General features: G+C 37.1%; 1 protein-coding gene across 20 annotated transcripts in view; it reads left to right on the top strand.

Annotated features, from left to right (window-relative positions):
- Positions 1 to 21,743, top strand: part of SETD5 (SET domain containing 5) — a 103,033-nt gene that overhangs the window by 20,766 nt on the left and 60,524 nt on the right. For 8 of the 20 annotated variants that reach the window (XM_064593056.1, XM_054504624.2, XM_054504622.2 and 5 more), the window contains 4 exons: positions 12,777 to 12,836; positions 16,820 to 17,006; positions 17,825 to 18,049; positions 21,319 to 21,511. In XM_064593056.1, coding sequence (XP_064449126.1) covers positions 21,420 to 21,511 — 92 coding nt within the window. In that variant the 5' untranslated portion in view covers positions 12,777 to 12,836; positions 16,820 to 17,006; positions 17,825 to 18,049; positions 21,319 to 21,419. Of the gene's footprint in view, positions 1 to 487; positions 571 to 12,776; positions 12,837 to 16,819; positions 17,007 to 17,571; positions 17,668 to 17,824; positions 18,050 to 21,318; positions 21,512 to 21,743 lie in introns of all 20 variants that reach the window. The other 12 variants (XM_064593064.1, XM_045861920.3, XM_045861919.3 and 9 more) reach the window with 6 other exon arrangements.

The raw sequence follows: 21,743 nt of genomic DNA, 5'->3' as shown, positions 1-21,743 counted from the left end.
CATTGGGCTCCCTGCTCAGTGGGAAGCCTGCTTCTCCCTCTCTCACTCCCCCTGCTTGTGTTCCCTCTCGCTGTGTCTCTCTCTGTCAAATAAATAAAATCTTTAAAAAAAAAAAAAAAAGAATTTAGAGATGAGTGTGAAGGCATCATTGGGTTAATGGGGGGGGCAGTTCATGATGGTTTGGCCCAACTGGTCAAAGTGGGGCATCTTCTTAGGCAAAGATCCTTATTTCCCTTTTTTGGCTACCCTTAGTAAGGAACATCTGATACATTTACCAGGGTATTTGTTTAGTTCTGTCATAGCAAAATAGACAGTGGTCTTTAAGGACATAAAACGAAAGAGTATTGTGCAGAAGTATTGTCAGTTCTCTGTAATTATTGTTACTGATATTGGTACTTTGTGGGGTGAGAGCCCCAATTACAAAGGATCTAATGCATTACCAAATTCATACCTTTTTTTTTTTCTTCTGTATTTTCCTAATCCACAGATAAAAATTTCTGCGCTAGAAGTCCAAGATCAAGCTGTTGGGCAGCGTTGGTTTCTCCTGAGCTTTCTCTCCATAGCTTACAGGTGGCTACCCTTCTACTACTGCCTTTCCACAGGGTCGTCCCTCTGTGCACACACCTCCCTGCTGGCTCTTTGTGTGTCCAAATTTCTTCTTTCAGGCTTCAGTCGTATTGGATTAGGGCCCACTCTAAAGGCCTCATATAAAAAAAATTTTTTTTAATTGAGATATATTTGACATATAACATTGTATTAGTTTCAGGTATACAACATAATGATTTGATATTTGCATACATTGCAAAATGATCACCACAGTAAGTCTAGTCAACATCTGTCACTTTACATAGTTACCAAAAAAAAGTATTTTCTCGTGCTGAGAACTTTTAAAATCTACTGTCCTAGCAATTTTCAAATATACAACATGTTAACTGTAGTCACCATGCTGTACATTACACCCCTGTAACCTACTTACTTTGTAACTGGAAATTTCTAACTTCTAACCCCCTTCACCTGTTTCTCCCATGATCCCCCCAAATCTTTACACTTTTGAAAAAGTATCCTTTTTTCCAAAAAGATTGAGAACCACTAATCTATGAAGTTACCAGTGGTGGTCTACAAGAGATTTGTCAAAATCTGGGGATTAGGATTTTTTTTAAAAATCTTAGTTTTTATATTGGTTACCAAGTACTGGAAAAGGAAATACAGTATTCAAAAACAGTAATGTTCAGCATTTAGAATTATTTCACTTGGGAAAAAAATAAGTTTATAAAATAAATATTTTAACAAAAAGGGAAAATAGCATGTGAACCTAAGATATTTTGTGTTTTACTCTTCTTATTCAGTGCTAGAATTCTGGGCTTTGCTTAGGGTCGAACTATGATAGGACAGGAAAAGCAACGGAGGTGATTAAAGGAGACAATAAAACGACTGGTAAAACTTAGCATTGTATATGGTGATTATATTTTGCATAAGAATTTGAAGCTGCTTACTGTGCCAGTTGTATTCATTAACTAAAAAGTACTATTTTTTCAGTGTCCTGGGGCTAATTTATTATAAGAATTAATTAACAAATGAGAATTTTGGCCTAAATACAGCTGAAGTGTTTACTGAAATTGGATCAAAGATGAGCATCTGTGTCAAGGTTTTAAAATCACTTTTCATATTAAGATCTCTAGAGAAAATGTTTACAATCCAGAAGTTAAATATTTTTGTTTTGCATTATGGGAACTTTTTTTTTTTTGCATGATGGGAACTTTAAGTTCCTGTGTCGCAACAAATCACTGGCTGTTTGGTCCAGAGATGTTCATTCTCTTGGGCTTCTAGGGAAATAATGTACTTATTTCAAAGATTTCGTTTTACACAGTAACCTACTGTATGAGTAAATGCAGGCTTATTTTTTGCTTAGGCAAAACAGTGTATATCAGTGTTTCTTTGAGTTATTCTTCATCTTCCATCACTGTCACTTTTTAAATTACAAATTATTTTAAGTTTAATTTTATTGCCATTGTTACAGCTTACGGTGAGTAGGTTGAGAATAGAATGTGTAGTGGTATATATTTGCATTGACAGATTAGGGCTTATTTTCCACTAACTGGACCTTTAGATTTGCTTTGTGGTTCAAATAGGAATCATCCATATGCATCCCAGATGCTTTTGTTCTGTGACACCATTACTACAGAATTATTTTTTTTTTTTCTACAGAATTATTTTTTGACAGGAAAGTGCTCCTCAGTTGAGTACCCTAAGTATCATCACTAAGCCTCTCCTAGTACTTTTTTTTTTTTTTTAAGATTTTATTTATTTATTTGACAGAGCGAGAGCGGGAACACAAGCAGGGGGAGAGGGAGAAGCAGGCTTCCCGCCAAGAGCAGGGAGCCCGATGTGGGGCTCGATCCCAGGACCCTGGGACCAGGCCCTGAGCCGAAGACAGACGCTTAACGACTGAGCCACCCAGGCGCCCCAGCCTCTCCTAGTACTCTTAAGAAGCTGCTTGCTTGGGGCGCCTGGGTGGCTCAGTCGTTAAGCGTCTGCCTTCGGCTCAGGTCCTGGTCCCAGGGTCTTGGGATCAAGTCCCGCATTGAGCTCCCTGATCAGCGGGGAGCCTGCTTCTCCCTCTCCCTCTCCCCCTGCTTGTGTTCCCTCTCTCTCTATTGTCTCTCTCAAATAAATAAAATCTTTAAAAAAAAGAAAAAGAAAAACTGCTTGCTGAAAATAAGAACAGCTGGTCACTACCTCAGATATGAGCCATTGCTTGTGTGGTGTAATCAGTCCTTAACTTCAATACACAGGTTTACGGAATATCACGCTTTACCTGTTTTTGGGGTGTTTCTTCTATGTTTTATCCATTTTTGTTTATTGGCTTGTAGAAGAATATATAGGAATGCTGTGTTACAGCTGTGGGTCATGTATATACTTGCATTTAGCTTTGCTATATGGAGAAATTTGCATTCCCAAGAATACAAGAAATTTTATCAACAAATTCATTAAAAAATAATAATTGCTGGATGCCTGGGTGGCTCAGTTGGTTAAGCGACTGCCTTCGGTTCAGTTCGTGATCCCAGAGTCCTGGGATCAAGTCCCACATTGGGCTCCCTGATCAGTGGGGAGCCTGCTTCTCCCTCTCCTTCTACCCCTCCTCCCTGCTCATGCGCTCTCTCTCTCTCAAATAAATAAAATTTAATAATAATAATAATTGCTTACAGTGTTTTTTTCTTTAGAAAAAATTTAAGACATTTCTAATAGCCATAAGTGTATAATTGTAAAACCCAAACATTACTCAGAAAATCTATCAATCGATGAATTATATTAAGCTCTTTATCCATCTTTTGCCCAAAAAAAGCTGTCTGTCTTTATCACAACCACCTACCATTATAGGCAGACCTCTTTCACCCATTTTTATGGTAAACGGGGGTAAACTCCACTCAGCAGATATGATACGTACAACTGGTATTTCTGGGATTTGCTGTAAAATAATTCTGTAGACGATACGAGGTTACAGATAAGGTAAGGTTAGCCATCAGTTTGATTGTTTAAAGCTGGGTAAGGTTTATAAGTGCATTACAGGGTTTTCCTTGCTTTTGTATTTGTTTGAAATTTTTTATAGTAAAGGTTTTTTTTTTTTTGAGGATACAAAAAATAACATCAGGATAAGTAAAATTTTGAAGGAGAAGAAATAGATTAACCAGTAATTAACAAAGAAGGTCTTAATTCCATTCAGGCAAAGGAGTTTGAACTAACCCATTGGGTATTAGGAAGCCATTGTAGATTTCTAATTGTGGCATGATAATGATTAAAGTTATGCTCTAAAAGGCTTAAAGTCATGAAAGAATGAAGAGTAAATTGGAGGGTTGAGAGCTCAGAGGTAGTGAGATCAGTTCATTGCTATAATGCAACCTTGAAATCATAAGGAGGTGAGTAATGTTGGTGAATGAATGGATAAAAGACAGTCTATAAAACATTTCAAAGGAAAAAGAATAGCTCTGCATCCAGGCTCTCAGTCAGGTGCTAGAGCAAACACAGTAAAAAAGAGAGGGGTTGCTTGTTTGTTTGCCTCGTTTGTGTAGGGCTTAGATTTGGACCATATGGGTGTCTTGAATTTGTAGGCACTGTAAAAATTTAGTCAGTGTTGGGCGCCTGGGTGGCTCAGTTGGTTGAGCGACTGCCTTTGGCTCAGGTCATGATCCTGGAGTCCCTGGATCGAGTCCCGCTTCGGGCTCCCTGCTCGGCGGGGAGTCTGCTTCTCCCTCTGACCCTCCCCCCTCTCATGTGCTCTCTCTCATTCTCTCTCTCTCAAATAAATAAATAAAAACCTTTAAAAAAAATTTAGTCAGTGTTTTTGGCTTTATCTTTTCGTAAATCAGTATCGACAGACCTCTTAGAATTTTAAAGTTTTTTCTCTAAGTGTCATTAAAAATGAAGAGCATCCTATTTTATACTTTGAGGCAGAACTGCTAGGAAGAGTTTTTTGGTTTTGTTTTTAAGTTTATTTATTTAGGTAATCTACACCCAGTGTGGGGCTTGAACTCACAACCCTGAGATCAAGAGTGACCCAGCCAGGCACCCCTAGAACAGTTTTTGATAACTTCTTTGAAACCGAAGAGCCCAAATCTTCTAGATTACTTGAATTTTGTCCCATCAGAACCCTACAAATGCTAGCTAGGTTATAGGTGGTTAGCACAGTTTAGTTTTTCATTACTGGAAGAAGAAATTTAGATCTTGGTCATTCTGTTAAAAAAGTTAAAAATTATCTCATGGAACAACCATAAAATACTTTGGTTCTGAAATACTGCTTTATCTATGTTTTATTTTGAAGATCCCAGCCCAAATTTAGTGAAAAAGCAAATGAGATCTCTCAGTATATAAGAATTTCACAGAACAATAGTACATCCAATCAGTAGTCGTAAAAGTTTCAGAATTGTTGAGAATTTGCAGTTGACTTTCATTTTAGGGTTTTCTTTTAGAATGTAGTCTTCTAAATAGAAGACTCTATGAGCAGAGTTAGAATTGAAATTATTTTAAACCTTACGAGAAAATGTAGCCAGCCTTCACACACTATGTGGGACTGTAAAATGGTTTTAACTTGGTGGAGGGTGGTTTGACACTCTGATACATGCTCATGACATTTTAGTAGTTCCACATCTAGGAATGTATCCTAAGAATATTTGTATATGTTAAAGAAAGGCATATGTTACATGACTGTTGAGTTATATATGTTATGGAAAATTAGCAACAATCTAAACATCCACCTGTACAGGATTGACTTAAATTATAGTAGAGCCATAGGATAGATACTGTGCCATCATTTAAGAGGAAGTAAATTTATACATATGCATATAGAAAGATGTCCAAAACCTGCTAAATGAACAATGCAGATTATAGAACTGTAGAGTTACCACTTTTATTTTTGGGGTATGTTTGGGAAGTGGAATTATGTGAAAATTTCACTTCTACTTTTTACGCTTTCATAAAGTTTGCCTATTTTTACAAGCATTTATTATTTCTAATATGTTAAGAATACAGATACAGCTATTGGTTGGGGAGGGGAACTCTATTGTGCGTATCAGAAATGTTAAGCTTTAAATTCCTTTACTGTTATATACTTAGCTACCTCGTCTGCCTACTAATCCTGACACATGTATGGTCAGGTTCTATTTGTTTCGAGGGTTCTTGCTGCCTGTTTTCCTTCATTCTTAATAGATTTTCCATAAGACCAGTCAGTGATAAGTCTTGTCTAAACAATTCAAGAGATTTCTTCCTTTAAGAGACTCCTCTGTGTCACTGTTAAAGTATGGAGTGGTCTGGGGTTTTGTTTTGTTTTGTTTTTTTGAGAGGAGGGTGTTGTTTTCTCTTCAGAATGACTCAATAATTGTAGAGGCACACTTTAGGATTTTTTTTCCCTTCATGGTTGTGAAAATGCAATACTTGGCACATAGGCAAGCCTAAAGAGTTTGCAAATTGCCTACCCTCTCTGGTTTGGGTAAAAGAAACATCTTAAAATAGCACTTAACATAGTTTTTATATATAGTAGTTACTCACTTCATGTTTGTGGAAGGAAGGAGGGAAGGAAGGAAGGAAGGAAGGCAGGCAGGAAGGAAGGAAGGAAAAAAAAAACCTGGCAAATCTAGATAATATAAATCCCAAGAGAGCCAGGAATTTTATTTTATTTTATTTTTTTAAAGATTTTATTTATTTATTTGAGAGAGAGAATGAGAGAGAGAGAGCATGAGAGGGAGGAGGGTCAGAGGGAGAAGCAGACTCCCTGCGGAGCAGGGAGCCCGATGCGGGACTCGATCCTGGGACTCCAGGATCACGACCTGAGCCGAAGGCAGTCGCTTAACCAACTGAGCCACCCAGGCGCCCCGAGAGCCAGGAATTTTAATCTGGACTTGTGTTTCTAGCATAGCATCAATAATAATTGATGCTTAAGTTTTAAAAATTTGTTTTGATTCAGACATTGCTATCTAAAGTAAATAGTAATTTAATAAATAGAAGCTATACATTAAAATCTTAATATTTTTTCTTTAGAAGGCACCACTTTGTATGTGACTTCTTACAAGTTAATATTTTTGTAGCAGTGTTTCTTCATCTGTAAAATAATAGACTGTAAACTTTAAATTCCTAAATTTTTTATGAACTGGAGAAATTTTCCCAAACTACTGAAAGTATAACAGATATTAATGCCTCATAAATGTGCACAACCCACTTCATCTGGAGTAAGGAAGAGTGGTTCCTATTTCAGGGTTTGAAAATGATAAGAGTCTGGACAGAGAGGAGGCAAACATAAAGGGGTGAGATGTTCTTTTCCTTTTTAGTGTGGTGTATGGCTCTAAAGCATGCTCTTGAGGCTCCTAACACAGTAGGATAGAACCTTCAGAAAGTCTTTAGAATATCTCTTTACAGAGCCCTTGGAAGTTCTTTGAGGGTATCATCTTTATTTAATACTTAGAAGCCTAAAATTTTCTTGATTCTTCTTAAGGATAGAAAGAGTCTGTGCATCTTTGGTTTAGCAGTAAATACCTGTTTATCACTGTTAAATCAGGTGTACATAAAATATTTCTTTTTTTTCAGTGTCAACCTAAAATAATATAAAATCATAGTATTTAGTTTCATTATTTATGATGTGTACTCTTATCCTAACTTCTCCTCCCCTCCAAGAACAACTAAGTATATCTTGGCGTCTGTAATACTGCCATTAATGAAATTTTTCATGGGGAAAGAAATTCTTCCTGCGGACTAAAATAGGATTTTTAAAAACTGGGTTTTAATTACCTCCTATTCTAGTAAACTTAGAGCTTTTATAGACATCTGTTTATTGTGCCAAGCCTAATAGCCCCTAAAGGGAGTATAAATTTAGGCAGAGGAGCCAAGGGATAAACAAATGTTGAAGGAGAAGAGGTGAGAGAAAAAGAAAACTTTATCTTGACTCTAAATTACCTTAGTCTGAATTTCTTTAGTGTCCATTGTTTACTTCCAGTTTTTCTCTTTTCTTCTTTATCTTCAGCCCTGAACCACTTTTAGATTCTTTGCCTACATTAACTTGCTTCAGATTATAAGCCTAACTTAGAGTTTATACCATCCAATTACAAGAACTTTTCACCAGATCTCTGAACACTTAACTCTTTTCTTAGAGTTCATTTCCTGTTTTCCAATAATTCTTCTAATGCTTATCACTTACCTCTGCTACACTGTTTGTTTTTTCATGTTTCCTGGCATATCCTCTTCTCACCTTAGTTACAGTAGCAAAATTGAAATACACACTGTTGAAGAATAGTAAAAAAAACCGTTGGCCACATTCAGGTTATTAGGTAGCAGCTCCTCTTCACATACATTTAAAGGTTGCAGAGAATCATTTAAACTCTATTTGCTACAAACACTAGTTCATATGCACCTGTGAGTGAGCAGAACAGGTAATTCTTTCTATTGTACAGATGAGAAAACTGAGACTTTGAGACATTGCATGAATTGCCTAAGCCAATGCCAGGATTCATAGATATCTGGAGCAGATTGAAGGCCATTGAGATTTTACTTTGAGGAATTAAAGATTGTATATAAAAAGATCACCAAATATTTAAGTTGTAGGCTAGAACGCAGATTTCCTACCTCTTAATATAGTACTTTTTCCTAATATACTTTCTTTTCTCAAGGCCAAAAGTGATATGTTACAGTGCAGTGGCAGTGTTTTTCCTTGATACTTCAGTTTGGGTTGAAGATGAAAGATAAGAATATAAATGGCAGCTGCCACATTAGTTTTTAGACAAGTTGGTCTTGTAGATAAGATGCAATCATTTATTTATTGCATTTTGAACTGCTCTGTGATTTAAAAATTGACGGTAATAATCATGTTAAAAAAACTTTCTAATAGTCTTTCCCTATCTCTCCTTTTTACTCATTTGTAAAGGTGTTCAAAAGAAATTGAAGTATAGGGGCGCCTGGGTGGCTCAGTTGGTTAAGCGACTGCCTTCGGCTCAGGTCATGATCCTGGAGTCCCGGGATCGGGTCCCACATCAGGCTCCCTGCTCAGCAGGGAGTCTGCTTCTCCCTCTGACCCTCCTCCCTCTCGTGCTCTCTCTCATTCTCTCTCTCGCAAATAAATAAAATCTTTAAAAAAAAAAAAGAAATTGAAGTATAGAAGTATTTTTTTTTTAAGATTTTATTTATTCATTTGACAGAGAGAAGGAACACAAGCAGGAGGAGTGGGAGAGGGAGAAGCAGACTTCCCGCAGAGCAGGGAGCCCCATGCGGGGCTTGGTCCCAGGACCCTGAGATCTATGACCTGAGCCACCCAGGCGCCCCAGTATAGAAGTATTTAAGAATAGGGGCGCCTGGGTGGCTCATTCACTTGAGCGTCTCTTGGTTTTGGCTCAGGTCATGATCTCAGGGGTTGTGAAATCAAGCCCCAAGTTAGCTTTGTGTTCATCGGGGAGTCTGCTTGAGATTCCCTCTCCCCCTCTCCCTGTGCTCTCCGCACTGCTCCCATGAGTGCGTGCACTCTCTCTCAAATAAATCTTTTTCTTAAATATTTAAGAATAAATTCAACTTAGATGTATAACAAAATTTTGAATGATCAGTAGGTTCAGAAATTGAATCTTAATTAATGGCTATTTTATATTAACCCTTTTTGAAAACTTTTCTAAAATTTTTTTCCTCTTAACTGACTTAAATTTATTCACTTACGAGCCTACTGTAGATCTTTTATTACTTTCGAGTTATTCTGTCCATCTGTTCATTTTCATTATTTAATAGTTTAAAAATAGGGATAATAGATTGGGCTGAATATATTGATTTCAGGAGACATCTTAGATGCTTGTGTTTTTAGTGAATCACAGTTTAAGAGTTACTGCTTTTGAAAGGAAGAAATTTGGTTGATTATAGCTTATGGCTAGTTGGAATTTAGAGAACTAAGAGTTGTTGTATGCAGGGTCTTTTATTTTTATTTATTTATTTATTTATTTTTAAGATTTTATTTATTTGAGAGGATGAGAGAGAGAGAACACGTGAGAGGGGGGAGGGTCAGAGGGAGAAGCAGACTCCCTGCTGAGCAGGGAGCCTGACGTGGGACTCGATCCTGGGACTCCAGGATCATGACCTGAGCTGAATGCAGTCGCTTAACCAATTGAGCCACCCAGGCGCCCCCAGGGTCTTTTATTTAGTAAATGAGGAGGTAAAATCCTAATAATTTTATAGCAGTATTGTATATACAATTTAATACTAAAACCAGACCTAGGAGATGAGGAATCTAGGGAGGATTTTTAAATTGAGGATATTTTTAATTTAGATTCCAAAACAGTAAGTTGTTGCTAATATGATGAAAATAATCATTAACCCTCTTAAAAGATCTGAAGTAATATTGTTGCTTTGCAGACTGTTGTATTATTCGACCTACTGTTTATGTCCACCTAAACAAGAAGAGATCTTTAACATATTGAGTCACATAACTTCAAAAATAACTATAAAATATACTTTCCTGGCCCTGAACTAGTGAATGTGCATGTTTGTCCTTTGAAATCTCATAATTGGGTCCTAGATTCCAGAGTGATTTTCGTACATAGGGAAGCCACTACTACTTTTCAAAATGTTTTCTAATGAGAGTGAGGAAAATAAGTGTAAAATTTCAACCTTGTTGTTAATACCTTGCTTTTAATACCTTGTTGTTAATATGCTTGGAGGACTATATTCATAAAAGTGGAAATGTTCTCAGTGTTTTATTTCGAATTTAGTTATGGATGATTGATATTGAAAAACCAAACAATTAAAAGAAAAGGGACAGGGTGCCTGGGTGGCTCAGTTGGTTAAGCGACTGCTTTCGGCTCAGGTCATGATCCTGGAGTCCCAGGATCGAGTCCCACATCGGGCTCCCTGCTCGGCAGGGAGTCTGCTTCTCCCTCTCCCGCTCCCCCCTCTTGTGCTCTTTCTCTCTCTCACTCTCTCTGTCAAATAAATAAATAAAATCTTTAAAAAAAAATAAAATAAAAAAATAATTTAAAAAAAAAAGAAAAGGGACATTTTGGGAAGATGGTTGTTCGTATGTATTTAAATGTGTATTCACTTACATGTTTTGTCAGAAGCCAAAATTGAGGAAGAGATTTGGCTTTCTGGGGATTTGTGAAGAGAGTTGATCAGAGATTGCTCCTTGGCTGAGTTGCTGTCTGCATAGGCTGTTAACAATTGTTTCTCTGGCAGCAGATCTTGTTCATCAGGATTGCATCATTTCTGGGAGAATGGCCAAGGTCCACAGCCTCAGTACAAAGACTGTCTGAAGCATATGAGGCCTGTTCTCTTTCTAAAGCAGCACTCCTCTTCCTGCCAGTCCTCTTCACAGGATTACTGAAGCAGACTTGTTCTGAATTTCTTTCATTGGATTGGCTGTTTATTGGACTCTTGTCTCCCAGCTGCTTCCGGCTCACCTGGCTGATGCAATTTCTTTTTCTGAAATCTGTGTTGGAATTGTTCTTAAAACCCTTTTTGTCTGTCTGCTCTGAGAGTGACCAAATAGGTCACACGGGTCTTGTGCTTTCAGCAAGTCATATAGAGAAGAGACTGTCAGAATGACACATACAGAAACTATTGACCATTTCTGAACCCAATTAAAAAGATGGGTAATTATAAAACATTTTTGTCATGTTCTATTTAACAGCCTTTTCTCCAGAAACTGTGTGTGTGTAAATGGTGACTTCTCAAAAGAGTACTCAGTACTGGGAGACTGGCTGGTTCTGCTTCTGAATCCCAATAACTTACTAGTGTTCTGTGGATTCTGATGAATAGTTCTGGAAAAACAAATTGATATGAATTGAATTGATATTAAATTGAAATTCTGATGTATTCATTTTCCCCCTACTGAATATTCATATATTTAGTTCTCTTTTTCCTCCTGTCATTTCTTACCTTCTTTCTTATTTGTTGCTAAGGGAGTCTGCTTCTTCCTTGGTTTGTTTTTTTCTTCCTTTTATTGTTACCTTCATACCTTTTATTTTTATAATAATTCCGTATGCTCTTTTAAAATTGTTTCTAAAGAATAGTTTAGGGGTGCTTCGGTAGCTCAGTCGGTTAAATGTCTGACTTCGGCTCAAGTTAGATCTCAGGGTCCTGGGGTTGAGCCCCACATCGGGCTCCATGCTCAGTGGGTTGTCTGCTTCTCCCTCTCTCCCTCTGCCCCTCCATCCGCTTGTGCTCTTGCTCTCTCAAATAAATAAAATCTTTTTAAAAAAAGTTTATTTTCCAATTTTTTATAAATTTAGAAATCCACAAAATATTGACATAAAAGTACATTTCCTCTCTATTGCTTGGTAAATAGAATCCTAAGAGTACATTTCCTCTCTATTGCTTGGTAAATAGAATCCCAAAAACAGCTCTTTTCACATATATAATATATTTACATTTAGTTATTAATTCCCTCTTCTGGCTAATGTTAAATTTGACTTTTCCCCCCTCAAAATCGCCTATTTCCCTATGCTATTTGGAGGGTAGATAGTTTATTAAGGCTCTATTTTTCCCCATATTCCATCATGGAGTTGACCACAAGTAGAATTGACTCCCATTTGTCTTTTTTTTTAAAGTAGAACAAGAGGATAAGTGGCATGAATGTGGGGGGAGGGGAGAAGTAATATGATTTTATACTTTAATAGGTGATGGTAGGTCCTTGTCTGACTGGAGAGTAAACTTGATATTTGGTTAAAGAAAAGCATCTGCATTTGGGAGTGGGTCAGTGGAGAAGCACTTCCTAGGAGAGCTAAGTCCCTTGGGAAATGGGAGAGAATTCTCATTTGAAGAAAAGAGTATTACCCAGTGACATAATATTTTCCACTTCTTAAGTCTAATAAAAATAATTTCCTTTTCCATTCTTTAGGTTCTGGCTTTATAGGAAAATAGGGTATATGGTTAAAGGACAGAAGTAAAGTATTAAATGAAACATAGGATGATTAACAAGGCAATGTGTAGAAATGAAATAAATTACTGTGTAAAAAATTCTGTATAATTCAGGGTGCCTGGGTGGCATTAAGCATTCAGCTCTTGATTTGGATTCAGGTCATGATCTCAGGGTCATGAGACTGAACCCCACATCGCATTGGGCTCTGTGTTGAGCATGGAGCCTGTTTAAGATTGTCTCTCTCCCTCTGCCCCACCCCTGCCCCTTCTACCCCCACTCATGCACACGCATGTTTGCTCACTCTTCCTCTGTCTTTCCCCCCAAAAAGAAAATATTCTGTATAATTCTATTCTTCGTGTCCATCACTGTTATTTCTTTCTGTACTAATCTGTGTCTCAACTTTTTCTAGGTCTTCAGAGCTACTGGCAGATAATTTTGGGGGACTTCATATTTGGAGGTCTATAAAAAGGTGACTGAGTCTAGTAAATCCTTTACATTTGTTTTAATTTTTATATTGTAATGAATGCTAAAATCATATGTTGAGATAATGGTGATCATAATTCATTCAGCAAACATTCTTAAACACTTTCTGTGTGCCAGGCACCATTCTGAACATTGGAACTACAAAAACACAAAAATCGTGTCTTCACAGAGTTTATATTATGGTAGAAAGAGACAGAAAATTGAATAAGTAAAAGATACCTTGAAATTGTTCTACCTAGAGACAGAGTTAACTTCTCACTCTAGGACACCTCTCCATACTATGAGATAAGTTAATAAATTCTGTACTACTAAGCTTGGTAAACTATACTAAGAGTCTGTTGTCTTGGCTTATAAGACTAGAGTAATTGTAATAAAATATTGCATATTGATTATTAACTCATCAGTTAATATTTTAATAGCTACGTTTTGCAGAGTGTTATTTAGGGAAGGAACGATTCTCAGGGTTATATGAGAAATTTGATTTTGTTAACAGTTTTTTGTTTTAAGAAACCTAATAATTTGAAAGCTTTATGTATTTATTTATTTTCAAGATTTTATTTAAATTCAAGTTAGTTCACAGATAAGTGTAGTATTAATTTCAGAGGTAGAATTTAGTTATTTTTCAGTTGCATGTAACACCCAGTGCTCATTACATCAAGTGCCCTTCTTAATGCCCATCACTTAATGTAAAAGCATTATTTAGAAGATGGCCATGCTGATCTATAATGATTGTCTTCATCAGAAGAGAGGAAGAGTCTTGTAAAACTAGACAAAAGGAAGATGGAGGAATTCATGAAAGAGAAATTCATAGCTAAGTAGTTAATGTTTCTTGTATTTATCAAGTCTCCAAATTAGCTAGATTGAGATTTCAGTAAGGAATGTGTTAATCATTTATTCATTCATTAAGGAAATACTATTTAATAATTTTCCCATTTTTTCCTTTTAGTATATCTTTTAAAAATTACTCTCAGAAAAATAACTATCAGCTTAAGTTAATAAGTTGTCTTCTAGAGGCCTACTTTTTTTTTATGGGCATAGAATAGTAATGGCTATGACAGAAGCTTTTTAATGGAGTTGAATAACTTTTTTTATCCTTTAGTGAAAATATAACACGTGATTGAGATTCCTGTATTGGTTAAGGGGAGGTATGATCATTATCAGACTCTGTTCCGATTATCAAGCCAGGCAACTTCTGGGATTTTTGGTTTTCATTTGTTTTTTCTTTTTAGTTCAAGTTACAGAGTGATAATAAAATTAGAGGAATAGTTGTAACCAACAATCCCCAATATTTAACTATTTTTTTGAGCTTATTTGATAAGTGTTCTCTCCTATTATTTGTAGATTTTATTTCATTTTCTCAGAGATTTGGAGGATGTACTCCCTAAATCTGTTTAGAAATATTGTTAGGGAAAGGAAATGTTTTATGTGTCAGTTGGGCCCAAAGAGTTATATTAGTCACTTCTCTTTTGTAAGCTGTAAAGAAACAATAGGAAAATTTGCCTTTTTCATTTCAGTCCCAAGTCTAGCAATATGTCGCCTCTAGTTGTAGGAACCAGTGTCTTGCCTTCACCCAGGTTTGGAGAGTCCTAGATCTTGATGAGATCCAGCTCTAGAGTGTAGGTGCCAGAAAGGACTGCTTAGTTTATAGCTGTTTCTAGTATTCTAAAATAACACAAAAGAGTAATATTATCTTTATGTGTTCTTAAAAATCTTGGCCTGATTCACTGTTCACAGTTGGTTTTCTTATCCACATTAATTTGCTTGTGTATCAAATTATGATTTAGGCATCTTATATGGTCATTTAAAATTTGCACTAATTCTCCGGATTGACTTCGTATCACATACTTTTCATTTCATTAAATTTCTCTAAGTAATTGATTTTTCTTTTGTCTTATTTATCTTAAGATGATTCAGCAAATCAATCATGACTCTTTTTGTAGTCTTTTTGCAAAATTCTTTATTAATCTGGGTCTTTAACATTCACACTGACTTTCTTCCCTCCCACATAAAATGCTTCTGGTTTCATTCTTTCAATAGTTTAATACAAAACCACTAATATAAAATTGTACAGAGTTTACTTTTATCCCCCTCTGCACCATACCTTCAAATCTTTTAATATACTCTTTTCTTTTTTCAGAGAGAGAGAAGGGGGTGGTTGGGGGAGAGGGAGAGAGAGAATCTTAAGCAGCCTCCGCGCTGAGCGTGTAGCCCAATGCAGGGCTCAGTTTCACAACCTGAGATCATGACCTGAGCCGAAATCAAAAGTCAGATGTTTAACCGACTGAGTTCCCAGGCACCCCTCAAAGATTTTTTATTTTTTTAAGATTTTATTTATTTGTCAGAGAGAGAGAGAAAGCACAAGTAGGCAGAGCGGCAGGGAGAGGGAGAAGCGGACTCCCTGATGTGGGACTTGATCCCAGGATTCTGGGAACATGACCTGAGCCGAAAGCAGAAGCTTAACGACTGAGCCACCCAGGTGTCCCTCAAAGATTTTATTTTTAAGTAATCTCTATACTCAACTTGGGGCTCGACCTTACAGCCCCGAGATCAAGAGTCACATGCTTTAATTGAATGAGCCAGGCGCCCCACTCTCTTAATGTACTTTTGGCTTTTTACACGTTAGTAGTTTGTGAGTCTTTTTGTTCCCAAATTCCACTGGTTATGGTCAGCAACTCAAGGTATCCTCTCTGGTTTTCCATAGAAAATTTTCTAATCTTTATTATGAAACTACTCTTTATAGTTTATGTTTTTATTTATACCTAGCAGTGGATGTTACCTCACAAATATAGTTAAGACAGTTGCATCTTCTCCCCAAATTACAGTTAAAATAAAAATTGTTTCAAAGAGGGAAAAGAGTTTTCTATGATATAAGAAGGCAATAAGAACAGCTGTGTCCGGTGAAATATAAACACATCTCTTTTATCATCATATTTAATCTGGAAGAAATAGCGTTGTTTGCTGGTAAAACTACATTTATTTGTGGCCTAGAGGGGAAAAAAGTTTAAATGAAGATTTTTTTTTTTAAAGTAAGCTCTACGCCCATCATGGGGCTTGAACTCATGACCCCAAGATCAAGAGGAGCATGCTCCACCAACTGAGCCAGGCAGGAGCCTCTAAATGAAGATCTTTAATTGTTAAAGAATTTAGTTAAACTTTGATATTTCTATTTGCCATCCTATACATTAAAGCTTACTATGTGAGTTCTGGGCTGCCAGAAAATTTTGTTTGATGAGCATTTGTAGAATGGTAGAAATGTACTTGCTAGCAAGTGAGGCAGACTATACTTCCCCCTTTAGCTAAAAAGAAAAAAACTGAAATAGAAATGAAAAGTAAGCATAACTTTTGCTACCTCACTTTGTAGAACATTAATGCAGTACACAATAAAATAGGACAATGTGTAGATCCTTTCCTGTACTTGTTTTATATTTATCCCTTAAAAGACTTACTTTCAAAATGGAAAAATAGGGGGGCGCCTGGGTGGCTCAGTTGTTAAGCGTCTACCTTCGGCTCAGGTCATGATCCCAGGGTCCTGGGATCGAGCCCCACATCGGGCTCCCTGCTCTATGGGAAGCCTGCTTCTCCTTCCCCCCCTCCCCCTGCTTGTGTTCCCTTTCTCACTGCATCTCTCTCTGTCAAATAAATAAAATCTTAAAAAAAAAAAAAAAAGGAAAAATAGGGGCGCCTGGGTGGCTTACTTGATGGAGCATCTGACTCTTGGTTTTGGCTCAGGTTGTGATCTCGGGGTCATAAGATCAAGCCCCATGTTGGGCTCTGTGCTCAGCGGGGAGTCTGCTTAGGATTCTCCCCCCACCCACCCTCTGCCCCTTCCCCGCTCGTGCTCATGCACTTTCTCCCTCTAATATATAAATCTATTTTTACAAATAAATAAAAATGGGAAAATATTCAGTAGCATTTAGAGTAAATGTGAAGAACTTTCTGGTTATTAGATATTTTCCTTTTCTGTGGCAGGAATCCTCATGTCCATAACATGTTGGTTAAGGCTGTGCAGCTCACCCCCACTCTCAGAGTGGCCAGTCTCCATTAATAGGACCCCGTGATTTCCACTCTGTGCTGTATTGGACGTCATGAGCATTGCAATCCCTCTGGGAGTCACCACACCAGATACATCCTACTCAGATATGGCTGCTGGATCAGAGTAAGTGCTACTTTCTGGGTAGTGGATGCGTTACCAGTTTGTGTGTAAATAACTTTCTTATGGGCATCTAATAATAAGTATGCAGTATTTTCTAAACCCAAGCCTAGCCCACTGTAAATGACATTAGACCTTTCCCTTTTTGCCCATAGAAGCTGGAGGAAAAAAAAGAGTTAGAAAGGGAAGGAAAAGAATTGGGGGGGGTGGTTCTTAGTAAATAATATAATTGAATTAAATTTGCACAGTAGTGATGACATTTTCATTTGTTTTGATGGGTGGGGAGCATTGAAATAAAGTAGGTGTCACTACGTGCTTCTATAGAGTTAATGATTATTCTGAGGATGGAGATAGGGAGGAGTTCTCTCCAACTGATTTTCCTTGAAGGCCTCTTCCTATGTACTTCTCACTGTTCTAGAGTAAAGGGGCTAAAACTTTATTTGGGCAGGTTACTTAGAACTTCTCATATTTGGGGTAGAAAACATTGAAAGCAGTGTCATCTGTTTTTATATAATATTCATTGCCTAGAAAGAGGACCTTCAAAATCAGTGGTACCAAACTTTTTTTTCAGCTAAGAGCAGCTTTAGGAATTCAGAGTTTGTCGAAAAGCCCAATCCCTAAAATAGACTCAATTCTTGAAGAATTTAAATACCAAATGGCAATGAAGGTAGGCCTTCATTATAAAACTTTATATATTATTCACAGTTTAAAAAATTTTAGCCTTTTGTATCCCTTCTCTTTTAAGTTGTCCAAGATTCCCCCTGCTCACAGATTCCCCCTCTTGTCCTTTTACCTCCCTTGTACCCAATCTTCCTTGCTTACAGAAAGGAAGTGGAAGCCCCCTACCTTTCAAGACGAAGTGGCACTACACCAGGATGTGAAAGTCCAGCGAAAGAGACCCAAGGGGCCTAGGGGGCAGCACACCCCCAGAAGCCAAGTCTATTCCAGGCAGTACCAGGGATTAGGGTCTGGGCTGGAAAAATCCTGGTGTTTTGAATATGTTCAGGTCCAGTTCAGACTCTTGATCCCACAGCCACTTCTTGAGTGAGGTGGGTGTTGCTCTAATTCCCCTGTTTCTCTTGCCATTTTCATAGTCCCTGGGGATTCTTCCCCCTTCAGCAAAGCAAAGCAACTGTACCAGAACTCTGGGTTCAACTGCATCCCTGATTAATAGTGGTTTTCTTCCTTAAAACTGAGAATGTAGTAAAGAGCATGTATGTTTTCTTCACAAAGCCACCTAGGATTACTTAACTGTCTATTGTCTTCCTTAAAGAGGAAGACTTAAAATGAAGCTACCCCAAGAAGCAGTATATAGTATATTTTGGGGTAGTTGAGAACTGAAAGTTTTTGGCCTTATTCCCATATAAAAAGGAAGATGGAGGGTGGGGGATGGGAAGGGTGGAATTGTGTTCCTTCCAGGGCTTTTTTTTCCTGTTTTGTTTTGTTTGTTTGTTTGTTTGTTTTTGCATGCCTGAGAGAGTCAGTTATGCCGGTAGCTGAGACTTCCAAGTTTATAACTATTTCCCAAGTACTTAAAAAATCTTCCTGCATTAGGAACTATAATTGTATGGTGTTAACAGAATTTTATAAAGTCAACCACTACCTCTTACATGGATTGACTAACAAACTACACAGGTAGAGAGCATTAACATTTGTGAGAAATTTCAACAGAGAGATTAAATCAATGACTTTGGGACTAGTAGAGAAAAAAACCTAAAGCAATTATTCTTAAAAACCTGTTTTTCCCAGAGTGCAGAGATCACCACCCATAAATGCTGCTAGGGAGTCCAGAAGTATTTGCAGACTTTTGGCCTAAAAATTTGACTATGATGTTTCTATTTCCTGAAACATTTCATCTGTAATTTCTTGACAGATTTCTGATACTGTTATACAGTTACTCGTTTAGTATTTCTACAAAGCAAGAGAATGTCGGCAATTAGCTTAAGTACCATTCTGTTACATTTTAGATGATATTTGTTGTTTCACCGTGCATATTTCACTGTCATGCATATTCTACTGTTCTGGGCACTCTAAAATTAAACTTGGTGTGAAGGGCAACATACCCAACTTGAGTAAAAGACCTAGACCTTATCTCATGGGATTTTAAATCTGATAACAACAGTAGGCATTATGCATTTTTTATGTATTTGTAGGAGAACCCCTAGATAAAACAATAAAAGCAAGGATTTTTCTGAATTTACAGTTCTGCTGTAAATGAATTTCATTTTCCAAGAGGTTAGCATTATAGCAGCAGGTTACATGTTGTATTTAAAACACAATTGATGGCAATATCTGTTGTGAGCATGGCTTCTGTGTATGTGCCCAACTGTCATACTAGTTCAAACATAGGCTATAATTACGTTTGCGTAAAATGGTTGGCTAATAAGGAAGTGCAATCCTAACACTTCAGATTTTTAATCCATATTTTGAAATATAGATAAGAGCTGATATATATGTCAAGAAATAACCTAGGAAATTGTATAGTTATCTATCAACATGTAACTATTTAATTAATAGCCAGCATGGAAATTGCAGAGTTTCCTCATCAAAAGATATGAGCTTAAATTTTAATATTTGGCATGCATAGCAATATATTAAATGCTGTGCTTTACTAGAAGGCATTGTCCAGTAGGATGGCCTTTTAACCTCCACAAAATACATTTTATTTTTATTCCCTAGACTTGCACATGAAGTGCATATGTTCATATTTACCCAGTTGGAGATGGGTAAGATACAACCAACATAGCTCCATCTCCATGGCCATCTTTTATTTCATGCCACTTTCCTTTTTCCCGTCCAGAAATATTCCATTTCTAATAAACAGCTGCCATGTTTCACCCCATGTGTTCAATGGTACAAAATCTCTTATATAAAATACCTACAGCTTTTTTGGAATACTTGTTTATCTAGTGAATTAACAATGTTGAAAGTTATTACTTTCTCTTAACTGTCCATCATAGAAACTAAATTCTGCCTTCATTTTATTAATGCTTGTTTGCCTTCAGTTTCATTTAGGAAACCCCACCTGTTTCCTAATACTCAGAGCTGATTGCCTCTCAGTGAGCCATGTCAGATCATCTTTTCTCAAGAATACTGACCTGCATTCTTGATGTACCCCCACCCCAGTTCCCATCTTGCAGACACTCTTAAAGAATAAAATGCATGCACTTCACTAACAGAATACTTTCCTATGTCTAAAGTTCTTCTTCACCTAGAAATTACCTTTGCTGTTATTAATAAGATCCCTTCTCACAGTTTTGGAGCATATAACTGGGTGAGTTGGACATATCTCAGAATTTTCTTTTATCCCTCACTTCTCAGCTGACATTGCACCACATTGAACTGCACACTTTATTCCTGCCAAGTACTGTGTATTGTATACTTGCAAGCAGGAAAAACGTATGTTCATTAAAGCAAACTATGCATTATTTGATTCCCTAAAAGACCCTTTGATCTCCAAGGCTGAGTTATATGTGTCCTTGGAGTTTCTAATTTGTGAATCTCTGTTCTAGTTAATTTAAATGACAGATAATCCATTATTGAGTTCAGCAAAGTCATACGATTGCATTCCTTAATTACCTTTCAAAATTCCCTAAAACTTAACCAGGTAACAATCAGAGTTAAAAGTTCTTTTCCCCAAAACTTGTATTTTGTCCTTTGTTACCTCTGCCTTTTTATTATCAAGTAAAGGTAAATTTGAACACATTTATAATGTTTTTATATTAACAAATTATACTTGAACAGTTTGCTTTCCACTCAGTGAGGGTATGAAAAGATATTAAACTAGGCTTCTCAATAAGCCTGGTTACTTAAATTTTCTTATCATTTTCTTTAAAGATAGAATGTTATCCTGGTTTTCCAAACCAGTTAGGCACAGTGGAAAGACCACAGGATTTGGAGTTAGACATTGTTTCAAATTCTGGCTCTGTCAGCGTGTGACCTTGGTGACGTCACGTAATCTCACCACCGCAACTACTACTTCTGTAAAAATGGGGTGCTATTTACCATGTTTACTAGTTGCAGAGTAAATGAATTAATGTATATAAAAGCACCTAAAAATAATGGGTGATTCAGAATGGTAGCCACAACTCCTCTTATTATTTGTCAGTAAACAGTAACCTCTGAGTACAGTTTTGATTATTTTGAAGTTCTGTGGTATTACCATGCAGCTGTTAAGTAATTGTGTCCTTGATATGCTTGCATGTCATTGGTAGATGAGAAATTATGACTCTAATATTTGAAAGGTGTTTGGGGGTTCATCAAGATGAGAGGTATGATAAATATAAGATGCCGTTGTTTTTACCTGTACTTTCTTCAGGGTATCCTGTCTTGGTAGTGAATGGAAGAGGGCCTGGTCCCTGGGGCAGTGCAGAAGGCACTTTCATCATCTCACTCACTGCAAATGTCATGTGAGGTTTCATGGAAGTATTAAGAGATCCAATTAAGAAGAATAGTTCTGAGTCTAAACCAGCCCAGAGTGGCTTCTCTAGGGGAAACTCCCTGCTCAGCTGGTACGTTTGTGTTTGTCATTAGGGACACCTTGTATTCCAGGTGCCTGCCTTGAGACATCTGCCTGTACTGGCTTCATGTTACACACAAGTCCACATTTAATGACACTCCTGTTATTTATAGGCTTAGTTATGTTAATCAGATTGTTTCACTGAGTTCCTTCTCTTATTCTAGTGGCTGGTGGTTGTGGAAAAGAGGAGGGGTTAGCATGGGAAGTTAAAGTCTTAGTTTAAG

This window comes from Mirounga angustirostris, unplaced genomic scaffold (genome assembly GCF_029215605.1).
Source record: "Mirounga angustirostris isolate CCGP_5_RB_7025 unplaced genomic scaffold, mMirAng1.0.hap1 SCAF_1, whole genome shotgun sequence".
Taxonomy (NCBI): domain Eukaryota; kingdom Metazoa; phylum Chordata; class Mammalia; order Carnivora; family Phocidae; genus Mirounga; species Mirounga angustirostris.
The sequence above is the reverse complement of the archived record's forward strand: the minus strand, read 5'-3'. Positions and strand labels throughout refer to the sequence as shown.